The following is a 16,641-nucleotide window of genomic DNA, read 5'->3' on the forward strand; positions in this document are numbered from 1 at the left end:
GACCAATGGGACACCACCATGCTGGAGATGGCATTTACTGCTCGCAGAGACGCAGGTGAGTTTGCACAGCAGAAAACGCATGCACACGGGTGTGGGGCCGTACGTGGAAACGACGGCATGGGCAGGCGCTGTAACGGAGAGCTGACAAGACGTCAGTGAACATCTCGGTGGGCTGTTCATGAGTAGTATTTTTCTTTTCGTGAGTAAAACAAAGGCTAGCAACCCACTTCCTCTAATCTAAAGTAGAAAAAGCTAGCAATGCACTTTGTAAAAAATCTTGTGGAGAAAACGCTCTATTATTATTTTTATCTGGTCGTATTTACATTTTATTTTCAGTTTGTCTATTCTTTTGGCTAAAATACACGTGCTAAAATATATAAATGTTCATGTACATCAAGGAAATGTTTGTGGATGTAAAAAAAGTTCATGTGTACTCAATAAATATCTCTACATGTCTGTTCAAAAATGTTCTTCGTGTTCAAAAATCATTGCATATTTAGTACTACCTCCGCCCTGGTTTTCTGGTCCTTTCCCTTCCTCGGTATCGGTGGCTGCCGCGGACGATGTAATATAAATTTGCCATGGTATCCAAAAAGAATTTGACAGTGATATGTTAAATAAAATTCTCATGGTATATACAATGAAATTGCCATAGTCCAAATACAAAAAATTGCATATGCTAAAAAAATGGTATCATCGTCACATGGAATGTTTAAGAAAAAAATTGTACCGTTCACATGGCAAAATTGAAAAACAAAAATTATGTTTATGAAATGAAGTAACCGGCAAAAAAATGCCATGGTTCACCACAGAAAAATGGAAAATGTGTATGCGACAAACGGACATAGTAACTAAAAAAAGAAGAACCCTCTACATGAATTTGACATGGGCCACAACAGAATAAAAATATGTATACGGCAAATATTGCATAGTAATCTAAACTAAAACTACAGGAAATTGTCGTGGCCCAGTACAAGGCAATGCATTTTAACTTGACATGGCCGTGTAATTTAAGTTCCATGGCAATAGAAATCAAGTTGTCATGTCACCAAAGTTTTAAGTTGTCGCTAAAAATCATGCAAAACTAAAAAATGTTTGTCATGATCTAAACAATAAAATTGCCATGCCATAAAATAGAAAAATTCCTACTATGCTCCAAAAGATAAAAATTTCATGCTCTAAGATACTAACTAGCATGTGATTTAAGTTTCCATGGCAATATATTTTTAAGTTACCACGGTACAATGCCAAAAAAAACACATGCATTACAGAAATTGGCATGGTTAGATGGCAACTTTAAGAAAAGAAATGTTTTCTTGATAATGGCACGTTTATATAATTTTGTTGTGCGCAAATGGAAAATTTAGAAAAATACTTGCTTCCTGGCAGTCTTGGGGAAAGAAATCTGGGAATGCAAACTCGCCTGTTTTTTTCTTTCTGTTTTGCTATCTGTCAGCACATTAATTTTCTTCCAATTGTGGGACTGGTTTTCACAAAAATCGTCCATGGATCCATGGTTGATGGTTCCATTTGTTGAGTCTGGCTGGACGGGAGAGTGGGAAGTAGATTGGAATTCAAATGTTTGATTTTTCGAACCTCATTGGGAGGAAAAAGCGGCAGACTGATGGACTGTTGTGTTGTTTCATGCATACAAGAGCTACCATTACCCCCACAAAATAAAAATAAAAATAAGAGCTACCATCACGATGGGCATAGACGACCAGGCGAGCAATGGCCCCTCCAAGCCCCAGCTATAGCTCCAGCTCGTACATAACTAATGGATGGCGCATGACGAGATCCTTCCCCTGAGTTGGAACTGGGCCGCGGGTATAAGATGGAGCCGGCCGTCAGGTCCAGCGCCACAGCGGCGAAGTTATTGCGCCATCTGGGCCAACTTGGTGCAACATTAAATTGAGCTCTGCCCCACAAACGTACAATATGTCTGATCCAGATGACAAAGGAACGGTAGAGGATACCGTGACCAGGCGAGGACGAGCGCTCCTTTGCATTTCCGCTCCAATCAGTCCATACAATATACCGTGCTACGGTACATTAAGTATCCCTTCACAGGTAACTCATAATAGCACCAGAAACTAGTACGTAGTAGCAGTACACACACCATAGTAGTGCTTAGTCTTCAAATTACAAAGTACTAACATACAAGTCTTGAGCAGTTGAGCTGCACCTGCTACGGGCTCCTCACGTTGCGTCATCATGGGTTTTCTTCATCAGGTGAGCCCAAGTTATAGCATCTCGCACATAAGCCTCATCATACAGCTTGTCAATGATCTGAAAGTAGGCAATCGCCCAGGTTCTCCTCAATAACATGGTGCAGAACACAACCCAAAGGCCGGTCACAAATCCTATGCCCATCCCAAGGTAGAGATACGCGATATGATCTGCATCTTCATGGTTGACACTTTGCTCTGCATCAATAGTACTAGCAGAGCAGTTCTTGGAGAGAGGGTAGCCACATAGATGGGGGTTGCCGATGTAGATGTTGATCTGGTTGTCGAGAGCTTGCAGCTGCGGCCCGGATGGGATAGCGCCTGATAAGTTGTTGTGTGATAGGCTCAAGTCACTCAGAGAGGTTAGAGCCGACAAACCCGATGGGATTTCACCAGAAAACTTGTTGTAGGACAGATCGAGGGACTCCAACTGCTTTAGATCACCAATCTAATTTGGGATTTTGCCTATCAACTGATTACTTGATAAATTCAGACTGGTGAGCCTGATGAGCAAACTTATCTCCTCTGGAATATGTCCTGTTAAACTGTTACATGAAATATCAATATACACCAGTAGATGGTAGGTTTGAAATTTATATTCACGTGTTTGGCCTTTTGTGATTACTGACATGCTGTGCACATAAACATAGTCTATCACATTCTTAGACACTCCCCTCATTGCTTTCAAGTTTGATAGCGACCATGGTATGCCTCCTGATATATTGTTATGGGCCAAGTCCAAATAATGAAGACTTTCACGGCAAGTAAGGTTCTTAGGAATATGACCACTAAACATGTTTGATCCCACCTTCAAGATTTCCAAGTGTGGCATTTTTTCTGGTAACCACTTTGGCAATGATCCAAATAACCTATTGTATGAAAGATCCAGGAACATCAATTGTCAGGCCCTCTGAAGAAATTTAGGGAATTCACCTGAGAGATCATTGTTGTTCAAAGCTAGATTATACATTGAGGAACCAAATTGATCTGCAGAGATTAAGCTGGACACTGAAGAATTGTTATCTGACTCCTTCCAGCATTGCATAACATCTCCTGTCAAACTGTTCCCTGATAGATCCAACCGTACCAGACGAGTCAATTGGCACATAGATGATGGAATAGTACCTGTAATTTCATTATTTGCCAGATCCAACTCCATGATCCATGGAGCTTTTAGCTCTACTGGCAATAGCCCTGAGAAAGAGTTTGAAGACAAATCCAAGAATGATATATTTATAGGGAGCCATGGAACTTGACCTGTAAGGTTATTGGACCCGAGGGCTATAGCTAAAGCTGACATGTGCTGTAGATTTGCCGGTAATGAACCACGCAACATATTTCCTCGTGCGTACAAGTACTGAGCTCGGGAAAATGTCACCCAGAACCAATCAGGAATAACATCATCCAAATTTGTATAATCAAGAAGAACAGAATCCATGTCGGTCTGCCATCTAAGCCACCCTGGAAAACGGGGCCCCATTGAACATGACTGTAAGTTTATTCTCTTTAGTCTAAAAGGAGCAACCCAATTTGGTTCAATATCAATTTTCAAGGAGTTGCCTTCAAAGTCCAGAGACTCTAAACTCAATAAGCCAGAAAAATGATCCTTCGTGACCACACCATTAAGTTTATTGTAGCCGAGATCCAAATCTGTCAAGTTACCAAGTGCTCCAATTCCTAGTGGTACACCACCAGTTATCATGTTTTCTCTGGCTAAAAGATCACTGAGACTGGTCATGTTCCCAATCCAGATTGGTAGGTTTCCTGTCAAATTTGTATTCGCTAATGACAACACTTGTAATGTAGTCCATGAGCACCTAGGAAATCGATCCATAAACTCCCCAATGCTTGCATTAATGTTGACATCTTCGAAATTTAGCACTTTCAGATTGCACAACTTTTGTAAGTTACTTGGTATCAAACCCAGAAGATCAGTTTTACTAAAATCTATGACTTCAAGGGACGTCATGTTTCCTAGTTCTTGAGGAATATGTCCATGCCACTCGCCCTGGGAGAGGTGAAGCTCCTTAAGGCTTGTGAGATCCCAAAACCAACTGTGTTCTAGTGATGTGTTAAACAGGTTGGCTGACAGATCAAGGACTTCGAGATGTGTGAGGTTTGCTTTTGAAGTATCAGACACCGTGCTGGTAAGGCCACAGTCTTCTAAGCGAAGCACTTTCAGAGAAGAAAGCATGTTAACCATGTTGAACCAATCCCTCACAGAACTGAGGTCCACACCGCTCATGTCAAGATTACTCAACAATGGGAGATGCTTCAACCATGCAAGATCCACCACATACAGGTTGGAATAATTGCTATCAAGATAATAGTAATTATTCCCTCTAACATCAAGATATTGCAAATTTGAGAGATTGCCGAGTTGGTAAGGTATTCTCCCACCAAAGCCTGACCATGAGAGGTTGAGGTACCTTAGGTTCTCCAGAGAGCCCACAAACATAGGTATGCTTGTGCGACTGAAGTTATTCCCACTCAGATCAAGATACCTCAACTGTTGCAAATCAGCCAAAGAAGAGCTCATCTCATCTCTCGACAAGTTCAGGCTGTTGTACTTGTTGTTGCCATCTTTGTAGGTGTTGCGGAGGTCGAGCCTGACAACTTGGCCTGTTCTGCTGCTGCACTGGACTCCCTCCCACTGGCAACAATCTTCACCTTGCCATGACGAGAGACGGCCAGCAGGGTCGAGAAGGCCTGCCTTGAAGGACAGAAGCGCATCCCGCTCCCAGCTGATGCAGGTTCCAGTCCCACCTGATACACTCGCCTTAGCAAGGGAATCAGACAGTGCTACATGGAAAATCAACAGGCAGAGTATTGCTGCAGCGGCTCGGGCGAGATGCCCAAGCTTGGCAGCCATATTGGTTAGACGAGGAAAGAGCAGCTAGCTACAGGATGGGAACAACAATGGAATGGGGGGAGTAGTTCAGCTTGAGTTCACCCACAAGCGAAATGTATGTATGGTCTATGATACTTTCCAAGTCTTAGTCTTGTTTTTGGCACACATGCTTTTCTTATACGGAAGCTGTGGCTTGAAGTTCTGATGATTGGGACAGCCAACCATGCAATGGATTTTAGAGGAATAAATGAGGAGCTCAAAAAATCAGGCACCAATCAATGGATGGCCATGGGAACAGGACACCACCATTTCAATCAGACACTGACTCGAAGGCAGTGGTGGAGACAGGAGGGGGGGGGGGGGACCAGCTGGGGGCCTCCCCCCTAACATCACTGATTTAAGCCTAATATGTATGTAAACAATGATATTTTTGCTGCTAAAATTAGTCTATTTTGATGGACTGGCCCTCCCCAACAAGGCTTAGCAACACTTGGCCCCCCTCCGTTCCATTTTCCTGTCTCAGCCGATGTTCAAAGTCAAAGGGGCAGAAAATAGAGAAGATTTCACATGGTGAGTTATGCCAGGAAATTCTTGAGATTGTTTATACTCCGCTATTTTAGTAGTACAATGATTTTCCATGCGCTTGGCTTTGCCGATGAGATTTTTACAGAGAATCTACAGGCTATTGTCTTGCTCTTGTCAAGAAGACATTAAGTCGTTGTACAGAATTTAGCTCTAAAATCGAACGGTAACATGTATCTTACGCACAAAAAGAAAGAACCACCCCAAAAGTATACCATGTCAATTCATAATTTCCTCTCTAAATAAGACGGAGAACAATCAGGTTGTCTCATTCAACAGGGCGAAGCATACTGATGGCAGTAAACAGTACAGTCAGATTGCAACTGCATCACGAGCCCTGGCCATTAGTTAATTGCAAGATTAGTAGCTTGAAACGTACCACTTTTAAGTATTAGCATTTAGCAGGTCTTGACTATTAGCTAATTGCAAGATTAGCAGCTAGGCATTTACCGAATTTCAGTAGCATTTACCGATTAGCAGGTTAATTACCACCGCGAGTTGCCACGCTCTGCCTCACATCCCAGCCAGTAATTATTTGGAGGAAGCTCTCGCTCACGAACTAATTATTCAGTCAGGACAAGCAGCGCGCACCTGATTCCTGCTCTGGCGGCCGGAGCCACCGTTCGAGAAGAAGCAGTGAGGACGCGCGGGATTTGCCGGCGGCGGAGAGGGCCCCGTCGCGGCAGGCGGCAGGCGGTGGCGGAAAGCTTTTTTTTTTCTTGAGGGCTGATGAAAAGACCTAGGATATTGGGATTGGGCTCTCCACCGGCAGTCCGGCGTGAGCGTTGCAGCGCAGGCCAAGCCCAACACGACCATTGGACCCTGGGTGGGTCCAACACAAGCCTAAATATATATCAATAATTAAGCTTTTTAGTTTCGAAAAAATAATTAAGCTTTTTTAAAATAACCAAGCTATTTGTATTAGGATTATTATTAAACATGCCCGTGCGTTGCAACGGAAGATCAAACAATAATACACTTCCCTAAGAGCATCTCCAACCGTTGGCCCCCCAGGAGGCGCCTCCTAGGGGCGCACCGGCGCAAAACGCGCGCTGGGGGCGTGATGCCACCCAGTCGTGACGCCCACGGGATTTTTTTGAACGGCACAAATACGGCGAGTTCATGCATATTTCGGTGACTTCAAACCAAATTAAACCAAACACGGCACAAACACGCCCGCTCATACATATTTAAAGTATTTTACAAAAAGAAAAACACACTACTAGGCCCGCCCGCCGTCTCGCTCGCCTCGCCGCTCCTCGCCGGCCGCCGTCCTTGCAGTTCTACATGCCGAGGAGGCTGTAGAATCGCGTGTAGTCGCCGCCGCCGTCGTCGTCATCGTCGTCGTCATGGCCGCCTCTGTCGTGGCTGTCGTCCCTGCTGCAACCCTCCCCCGGTTGGCGCTGCGGGTTGGACGGTCCGGCGGCGTCCTCGTCGCTGTCGAGGATCACGACGCCGTGCTCGTCCTCGCGCCCACGCTTGCGGACGGCGATCTGCTCCAGGGCCCGGGTCTGTCGGGTCATCTCAGTCCGGAGGTAGTCGTCGCGCGCCCACCGCAGGGCGTCCGCGTCGGAGAAGCCGCGCCGGTCTATCTCCTCGTACTTCGGGGGGAGACTGGGCTCCGGTTTGGGCGCGACGAGGACGAGGCGCCCGGAAGCGGGGGTGGAGTCGGCGATGCGGATACCGGAGCTGCGGGTGCGCCGGCTGACAGGCGTGTCCTGGGGCTCCGGCTTGACGGGCGTGTCCTGGGGCTCCGGCTTGACGGGGCAGAGGCAGGGAGAGCCGGTCGACCGACCGGACAAAGAGGAGGACGCCCCGGGGTCCATGCGCCTCGGCGTCCACGAGCTCCCACGGCGGCGAGAGAAGGACGGGGAGAGAGGGGTACTCCAGCCTCAGCGTGTTGCCGCCCTCGATGTACTCGAGGACGGCCTCCAGCGTGCGGCCGGGCACGCCCCACCATCGGCGCCGCCCCCTCGGAGTTGAGCCTGCCGGAGGGCACGACGCCGTTGGTGGCCTCGAGCTGCTCGGCGTGACGGCAGCGGAAGTACGACTCTCAAAGCGGGCTGTCGGGGACGTAGCGCGGCCCCTCCCTCACCGCCCGCGGCAGAGAGGCGCGGATACGCGCGACCTCCGCACGACGCGCCGCCCCGGTGGGCGGTGGTGGCACTGGGGCCCTGCCGGCGCTGATTCTCCACGCCCCCGGCACACGCATGTCCGGCGGGACCAGGTACTCGGCCTCGAAGAGGAGCCGAGCTTCGTCCTTGTGAAGGTGGCGGCGGTCGAAGCCGTTCGCCGCCGCGTCGTCGCCTGGGAATCGTTCCGCCACTTCTTTGAACTGGGACGGCGAGGGGAGAGGGAGGAAGGGGAGAGAGGGCGCGTCGGCGGTGGAGACTCTGTGTGTGCCACCGGCGCGTTGGGGTCGGCTTATATAGGCGGAGGCGGCGCGAGCACGCGTGGCCGCCTCGTCTACGCATGGCATGCGCGGGGACGCGCGTCGTCACGCCTTCACTGCGCCGCCCGTGAGGCATCAATGGCGGAGGCTGACCGGCGCGGCAGCTTTGGCATTGATTCGCCGCGGGAAACGAGGCGATGAGGATGACGAAGCGGCGAGAAGCGAGACGAGTTGCTGGCAAGGAGGGCCCATGGCTCTTTCGCGCCAAAAACGATTCGCCCGGCGCCCCGAGCGCCCCCAGCGCGCCGGGTTCGGGTTGAGTCCGCCAGCGCCAATTTCGGCCGAGCCGGCGAAAATTGGGCCCTTGGGGACGCGACTAGGCCGATTTTTTGATGCCGGCAACCGAAAAGTCACCTGGGGGGCCTTGTTGGGGCGCGACTGGAGATGCTCTAATATGATAAGCATTCTCATGACTCTTCACATGTCCACACGCTCTATTTTGACATCACAACCAATGGTCATTCGGCATGGTGAGCTTCAAAAACAATGAACAACATGTCGAACAATGAATCAATTGAGGGTAGGCTTTTCCAGGATGTCAATTTGGAACTTGGAACATGAGATGTAGTCCCGAGTCAACTTAGTTCAGCTTATTAGTTCATTCTGAAATTAAAGTTAAAATTGAAGTAATAACATCATTAAATTTGGCCCTGATGTCGTGAGCTAAATTTAAAAGTAAAATGAAAAGAAATAATATTATGAACAAAATTAATAGTAAAATAGCATCAAGTAGATTATTCTGGAGTAAAGCAAGCTAAACATGCTTGTTTGTGTTAATCAAGATCGGGATTGATATTGTCGAGACATCCTACCCTCCCAATCACCATCTGATGTCTCCGCTCGTGCAAACTCCAGACCCTAGCTCCTTGCCCCCCGAATCCAACATTGCTCCTTTTCGGTCCATGTCATTTGTAGCCGACCATCAACTGCTTCACATTGGTGGGCGTTGACATAAAATGGCGGCGCCCGACCCACTGTACACAACGACATGTAGAAGTATGTTTCACACGTACATACTTCTCACCCACAAGCGAAATATATGTATGGTCTAAGATATTTACCAAGTCTTTGTCTTGGTCTTGGCACGCATACTTTTTTTATACAGAAGTTGTGGCTGTAAGTTCCTATGATTGGGACAGCCAACCATGCAATGCACTTCAGAGGAATAAATGAGGAGCTCAAAAAAATTAGGCACCGATCAATAGACGGCCATGGGATCAATCAGACAGCACCATTTCTACGAAAGACTGCCTCAAAGGGACAGAAAATGGAGAAAGTTCCACACGGTGAGTTATGTCAATTCCTGAGATCATTTATACCAGCTATTTTAGCACAATGATTTTTCGCGCGATTGGCTCTGCCAGAAACATTTTTGCAGAGAATCTATAGGCTAGTGCCTTGCTGTTGTGAGGAATGTTGGATAAGTGCTTGGGAGATGTAGAAGCCATCAGAGGTCAAGGAGACCTTAATTCCAAGAAAATAGCAAAGAGGACCAAGATCAGTCATGAGGAACTGGTCTCGAAGGCGAGCCTTAACAAAGGCAATGTACTCAGAGTCTTCACTAGTAATGATCATGTCATCAATATAGAGAAGGAGAAGAGTCCGACCACGAGGAGACGTGTGGACAAACAGCGCGGGGTCATGATCACTGGGCGAGAAACCAGCGGCAGTAACCACAGAGGCGAAGCGCTCAAACAAGGCGCGAGGGGCCTGCTTAAGGCCATAGAGGGAGCGGCGAAGTCGACAGACCATACCGTCAGGAGCATAGTACCCCGGTGGTGGCTGCATGTAAACCTCCTCACGCAACTCCCCATTGAGAAAAGCGTTCTGGACATCAAGTTGGGAGATAGACCACTGACGAACAGAAGCCACAGCAAGGAGAGTGCGGACAGTGGTCATGTGAGCCACAGGAGCGAATGTCTCATTATAATCGCGTCCCTGCTCCTGCTGAAAACCACGGGCCACAAGACGAGTTTTGTATCGCTCAAGAGAACCATCAGAGCGAGTCTTAATCTTGTAGACCCACTTACAGGTGATGGGACGAACACCGAAAGGGAGGAAAACCAGCTCCCATGTGCCAGAGCGCTCAAGGGCAGCAAGCTCTTCGGCCATCGCAAGATGCCATTCAGGTTGAGTCATGGCAGTCCGATAGGAGTGGGCTCAGCAATAACGGAGAGACCATACCGATCAGGAGAGTAGCGATCAGGCGGGGGGCGAGGCCGAGCCCGGAGGTTGTGGACCGGGGGAGGCGTGAGGAGAGGGACACCAGAGGTGGAAGGCGCGTCAGAGGAGACATCCTCAGGACGAGGGCGACGAGTATAGTGGAGAGGGAACGGGGAGAGAGGACGACGGACTGGAGATGATGGTGGAGAGGTGGAGGAGGAGGATGGAGAAGACGGGGTCGGTGGTGAATGAGAATAAATGAGAGGTGCCGGAGAAAGAGGCGACACAGGAGGCACGTAGCGGGGTGTATCGGGAAGGAGAAGGAAAGAAAGATCGTTGACAGAGAAAATCGAGGAAGAAGAACGTGGGTAGTAAGAATGAGACTCGTCAAAAGTCACATCACGAGAGATGCGCAAGCGACGACCCACAGGATCCCAACATTGATATCCCTTGTGCTCATCACTGTAGCCAAGGAAAACACACTCAACCGACTGAGCAGTCAGTTTGGTGCGTTCTCGGGGGGCAAGAAGAACATAGCACACGCATCCAAACATACGAAGAGCAGAGTAGTCAGGAGAGCGACCAGTGAGACACTCCATAGGAATACCACCTTGCAGAGCAAACGAGGGCTGAATGTTAATGAGATAGGTGGATGCGGAAACAGCCTCAGCCCAAAAATGGGGTGGAAGGGAAGCAACAATCATCAGCGCACGAGCCGTCTCAAGTAAATGACGATGCTTTCGTTCGGCAACGCTATTCTGAGCATGAGCCCTAGGACACGAGAACTGGGCAAGAGTACCCTGTTCCGTGAGAAAACCACGCAACAGCTGAGAGATATACTCTCCAGCAGAGTCAGTACGAAAAGTGCGAATGGGCGCGGCAAACTGGGTGTGAACCATGGCAGCAAAGCGTTTGTATATAGGGAGAACCTCACTACGAGATTTCATGAAGTAGAACCAAGTGTAGCGAGAGAAATCATCAATAAACAAAACATAATAGCGATGACCACCTTTCGAATCAAAGGGAGCAGGACCCCAGACATCAGAATGAACTAAGTCAAAAGGACGTTGAGATACAGACTCACTGGTAGGATAAGGTAACTGAGTCTGTTTGCCAAGTCTGCAACCATTACAATATAAGGAGACATCTCCAGATACAGACCCTAAGAGGCCCTGACGAACTAAAGAAGATAAGCGAGAACCACAGATGTGACCAAGGCGATGATGCCACTGCTGGAAGGACGCGGACGAAGAGGCAGCAAGAGCATGAGAGCTGGCAGAAGTGATGGCAGTGGAAAGAACACACAGCCAGTCAACCTCCCAAAGGCCCTCTGACTCACGGCGCCGAGGGCCAGCACCAACCAAGGCCTTGGTGCGACGATCCTGAATGGAGCAAGAGTCGGTGTCAAGAATGACACGACAACCAGAATCAGTAAGTTGGGCAGCGGAAAAAAGGTTCATGGTAAGACGAGGAACATGAGAAACACTCGGAACAAAAAAGGAGGGAGTGGAAAGAATACCACGACTAGCAACAGGAAGAGATGTGTCATCGGCAGTAAGAACATTAACACGCGAATCAAGAGGTCGGAGAGAAGACAACGCGGAAGAATCAGAAGACATATGAAAGGAGGCTCCAGAATCCAGAACCCACGAGGAAGTACCTGACTGTGTAGATGTCGGTGATGGTGAGGAAGAGGATGCAGTCACAGCAGCAGCAGAGCCAGTCCATGAGGATCCCGAGGAAGCAAGAAGACGCTTTAGGCGCACAATATCTTGGTCAGTGAGTGATGGAGTCGGGGAAGACACAGGAGTCCCGCTGGAGAGGGAGCGCCTTTGATCTCGCTTCTTCTAGCGACAATCAGACTCTGGGTGACCTGGCCGGGAGCAGTAACCACAGACGGTGTCACGGCGCGACGTGCCCCTCTCAATATAAGCAGGGCGACCCACCCCCCGGAAGGTGTGGGAAGGAGCGGTGGAGCGGTGAGCCGAGCTGATGACACAGGAGCCCGAGCAGCCAACACAGACGGGACCACCAGCAGACCAGCAGAGCGAAGGCGGGTCTCTTCGGCACGAAGCTCAGCAAGCACCTCTGAGATAGGAACACGGCCACGAGCAAGTAAGTGAGCACGCCGCGGCTCAAACTCAGAGCGGAGACGAGATAAGAACTCATGAATCCACTGAAACTCCAGATCAGACCGAGTAGTCTGACAGCAACGACAAGTGCCACAGACAACTGTCCGAAGAGAGTCAAACTGACGCCAGATGGCAGAGCACTGTGAATAGAACTCATCAACAGAGGAATCACCTTGCTGAAGGGCGTGCTCCTGACGCACCACATATAGGTAGAGAGCATCACCAGAGGGCTGATAGCGCTGACAAAGATAAGCCCACATCACTGCAACTATGCCAAGTCCCATGAACTCTGAAGCAAACTGGGGGAGGACACTCGCAGTGAGAACGGCAGCCGCTCGAGCATCATCATTGCACCATTGAGTGTAAGCAGACAGACCATCCCGGTACACAGAGAGAGCATCGAAATAAGCAGATACCTGCTGATCATAAGCATCAACCGCAGCATCATCCAGAGTCTTGGCAGCATCCCGGTCGGCCTGAGAAGCATCAGCAGTAAGGACCGGCGGCACCGGTGGGATTGGGGCCACAGGTGCAACAGGGCATGGCGGACAGGGGATCTCGCCAGAAAGAACACCCCATAGAAAAAGGCCACGCATATGGATGCGCATGAACCCCACAAACACAGCATAGTTGGTGTCATCGAAGATCACGGAGCACCTAGGAACGGCAACGTAGCCCGAGGAAGACATGATGGAACTCTAATGTATCACCTCTGTTTTTTTGGATAAGTCAACGCTCCCCGATCTGAATCGGGGGGAGAACCTCACGCTAGCCCCGAGTGGAGAATCGGGAGGCCATGAAGAGCGCCGGCCCTGGGCCGCTCCAGCGACAGCAGGTTAAGCAGCAGCAGCAGCAGCCAGAGGCACAGCCCGCGGCAGCAGCCAGCGGCAGGAGCAGGGCTCCGCCCAAGCGCAGGCGGACGAGGTGGGCACGGCCGGGACGAGGCCGGGACGCAGCCGGGGCGCGGCCTGCGCGCGGCCGGGGCAGGTCCTGGGCGCGGCCGGGGCAGGTCCTGGACGCGGCCGGGGCAGGGCCTGGGCGCAGCCGGGCGGGGAGGGCACGACCTGGGCGTGGGCGAGCTCGATAGGCGCAGGCAGGGGCTGCCGGGCGTAGAGAAGATGGCCGGCAACGAGGAAGGAGATGGCCGGCGACGGGGAAGCTAGGCACGGAGCTGCAGCGTGCGGGAGAGGAAGAGGAACCTGGCAACTGATACCATGTTGGATAAGTGAGCAACTGTCATTTACTGAGGGCCAGTGACCAGTACATATACAGACCATATGTCGTAAAGAGCAGAAAAGCCCCTTATACAATGGGGTACATGTTTAGCTACAAACATTTCATGAGCGACATTGCATTAGAATATACTAATAAATTTAATTAGGGGTACTTTTCAGCAACTCTAATTGAAAGTAACTTTTTTATATGAGTGTTATCAGTCCCTAAGTGCCATCATGTCATTTAAAGATGTACGAAATAATCAATCAAATTAGTACATGTGTTAAAGAGTGAAGTATTTTTTTATAGTGTGTGCTCCTACTGCTTTACATAACCAATCAACTTTGAATATTTATGCTTCCAATCTGTACAAAATAACATAAATAAATTTGGCACTTACAATACTTGGAACGAAAAAAAATGAAAATATGCAGGATGGTGCTGCTTGGTCTCAGGCTGAACTACAATCACCTGCAGCCACTGCAGTAACATCACGGTTGACACCACCGTTGTGACTCTGCTGTCACCATTGGTGATCTGACACGATAAAATGAGTGTAAACAAAGTAACTCCAATTTGGACTATACAGATACTTAGGACTGAGAAACATCATAGAAAATGGGAAGGAGCAACCAGTAAGTTGGTCAAACATCTACGACAAAAGAGATTAACAGTAGACTCCAGAACCACATCATTCTTGAGGAATTAAGATCCGTCCTGAAATTTAAATGGAATGGACAGACTGTAATAACATTGTGGGATGTCTGAACTTTTATATCTTTCCTCTAAAGTAAACCGTGTTCATGAGTAGCTTTCGCTCATACTTATATAAATCAAGGAAGCCTGCACCAAAAGGTTAAAAAAAAAAGAGGGTAGGCCTATTGGTAGAGTCTAGGAAAGGTTTGAAGAAAACAAGCCTTGTCATGCTTCGCGTTATAGCAGACAATGGACTACTTAAACTACAAAGTTGGCTACAAATCAACATTGTCAATTTATCTCACCAATATAACATCTCCTGACAGTACTCAAATTATAACTCTGATATAACCTGGCCTGATAGTACTCAAACTACTATGCTGTAGTATTTGCATCGAATCGTGTACACACCTTTTTTTCTCTAATTACTATGTTGTAATATTGGCATACTACACATTATCCATTGTTATTATTGCAACACATTGCCCGTGCTTCGCTAAGGAAGCACAATAGAAACAATACAAAGCTAATTTGACGTATGACTAAATACTACCAGGATTTCTTATGGATCCACATGCTCTATTAAAGTCGATGGTTGAGATTGTATGATATCTGCTTAATTACCCTGGACAATATTTTGATAAACTTGTATTATATTTTTATATACTGGCCCATTCATTCATAAAATGGAAAGTGCATGGTTTGTCCTCCTTAGTGTTGACTCCAGCAATTCCTTACTGTCCGTTCATCAGCGCTGCCACCAATTCCTTTGTGTCCCTTCTCTCCTCAAGTGTCATGGTTACAAATGCATGTATTACTTACTCGCCATTCTTGTTCTTGAACTAATGCAGATTGTTATAAGATAAGACGGATCTAGCTGTTCAGATATTTAGGGCCGTATGCATCGTTCTGATGCAAAGGCCGGGGTAAACACCCTTTTCGAAAAAAAAAACTGTTCAGATATTTTGAGAAAAAAATCAACCATGATCTGATTGGAAAATTGATCAGATTAGTAATGTATGTGTATGATGAAAGATGCCAGAGTTGCGTGTCCAACCTATCATCCGTGGCCTGTAGGCGTGTAGCAATGCACCATCAGCTGCTCGTAGGTGTAGGAGGCTATGGAACAGTCGCGACAAGGAGCTTGCAGGTCGGGGTGCCGTGAGAGCACCAGACCCATCAGAAATCGAACTGGGCAGAGGATGGTGGGACGCTATATCGCGCGGGGTATGCAGTAGAGCCGATTCGCCGGCAGGGGCGTTGTGTGCCGTGGGAGTCAATCCCAAACTGGTACGTCCACAGACAGCCCCGATCGGAAATATGTCATGATGGTATGTCAAAGTTACGTGCAGAAATAGCCCTGAGCGGAAAAAGTCCCCATGCGCCATCATTCCATTGGTAGGGAATGTCTAAGCCACGAGAGGAAAGTTGTGATTCTTTTGGGTTTTTTTTTTTTGGCATGGGACGTATGGGTCTAGTGATGAATATAAACCGGTGTTGGTTTTCGGAGGGAGGGGGAAATCGGTGGGAGGGAGATCGCTTGGTGGAGCATATATCGATCGCTTGGGGTATACCAACGAAACCAACGAACCACGTACAGACTGAGACTAATATTCTGAATATTGTTTTATGCTGCAGGTTGTTTGAAAATACTCAGAAAGAGATTTATAAACACACACACTTGGTTTTTTGTTTGCAACTCATAGACTTGTTTATTCAGTTCCGAAATTATTTGGTTCGGTTGTGTGGCTATTGTTTAGCGAGTTATCTGATATTTGTAGTAACTATGTGATTATGAAACATTAGCATGTATATTACACATGATACTTGGTGTTTGGTAGACCAAATAAAACTTTAGCTTACGGTGTGCCCAGGCTTTGAAAATTCGCTAGCTCCACCACTGATTACTTTATGCCCATGGCAACCATTACCGTATATTCAGGGAAAACACTCATGTGACCTTTTTATATGTTTTTCACTACTTACATTAAACTTTTTTACAAATTATTGTACTACTCACGTGGCCTTCTAAACAGCTCTTGTAAAAAAAACACAAGGCAAATCTTTCCGAATTGAGGATAATTAAGATGGAAGCTTTTAAATATTCAATGTACATATGGCATTCTAAAAAGAAAACTCACATCATCATCCCAATTCTTATTGGTTTTCCTTCTTTTTGAAAGTAATGACAAGTCAGTCTTTAGCTCGGTGTCAATTGTAGATACCAGACCATGGCAAATCCAAAAAACATAAATTGTACTAGTGCAAATGTTTTGTACAGTTTTTCCTACGTCTTTCTTAGCATGGCAAATTAAGATTGCA

At 47.8% G+C, this 16,641-nt stretch overlaps 1 protein-coding gene across 1 annotated transcript; it reads right to left on the reverse strand.

The window, feature by feature from the left end:
- Positions 1 to 1,707: 1,707 nt before the first annotated feature.
- LOC119287183 (receptor-like protein EIX2) lies at positions 1,708 to 5,134 on the reverse strand. The gene has a single exon (XM_037566706.1). The coding sequence runs from the start codon at positions 5,098 to 5,100 to the stop codon at positions 3,130 to 3,132; it is 1,971 nt and encodes a 656-aa protein (XP_037422603.1). The 5' UTR covers positions 5,101 to 5,134; the 3' UTR covers positions 1,708 to 3,129.
- Positions 5,135 to 16,641: the final 11,507 nt, after the last annotated feature.

This window comes from Triticum dicoccoides, chromosome 4A (genome assembly GCF_002162155.2).
Source record: "Triticum dicoccoides isolate Atlit2015 ecotype Zavitan chromosome 4A, WEW_v2.0, whole genome shotgun sequence".
Classification (NCBI taxonomy): domain Eukaryota; kingdom Viridiplantae; phylum Streptophyta; class Magnoliopsida; order Poales; family Poaceae; genus Triticum; species Triticum dicoccoides.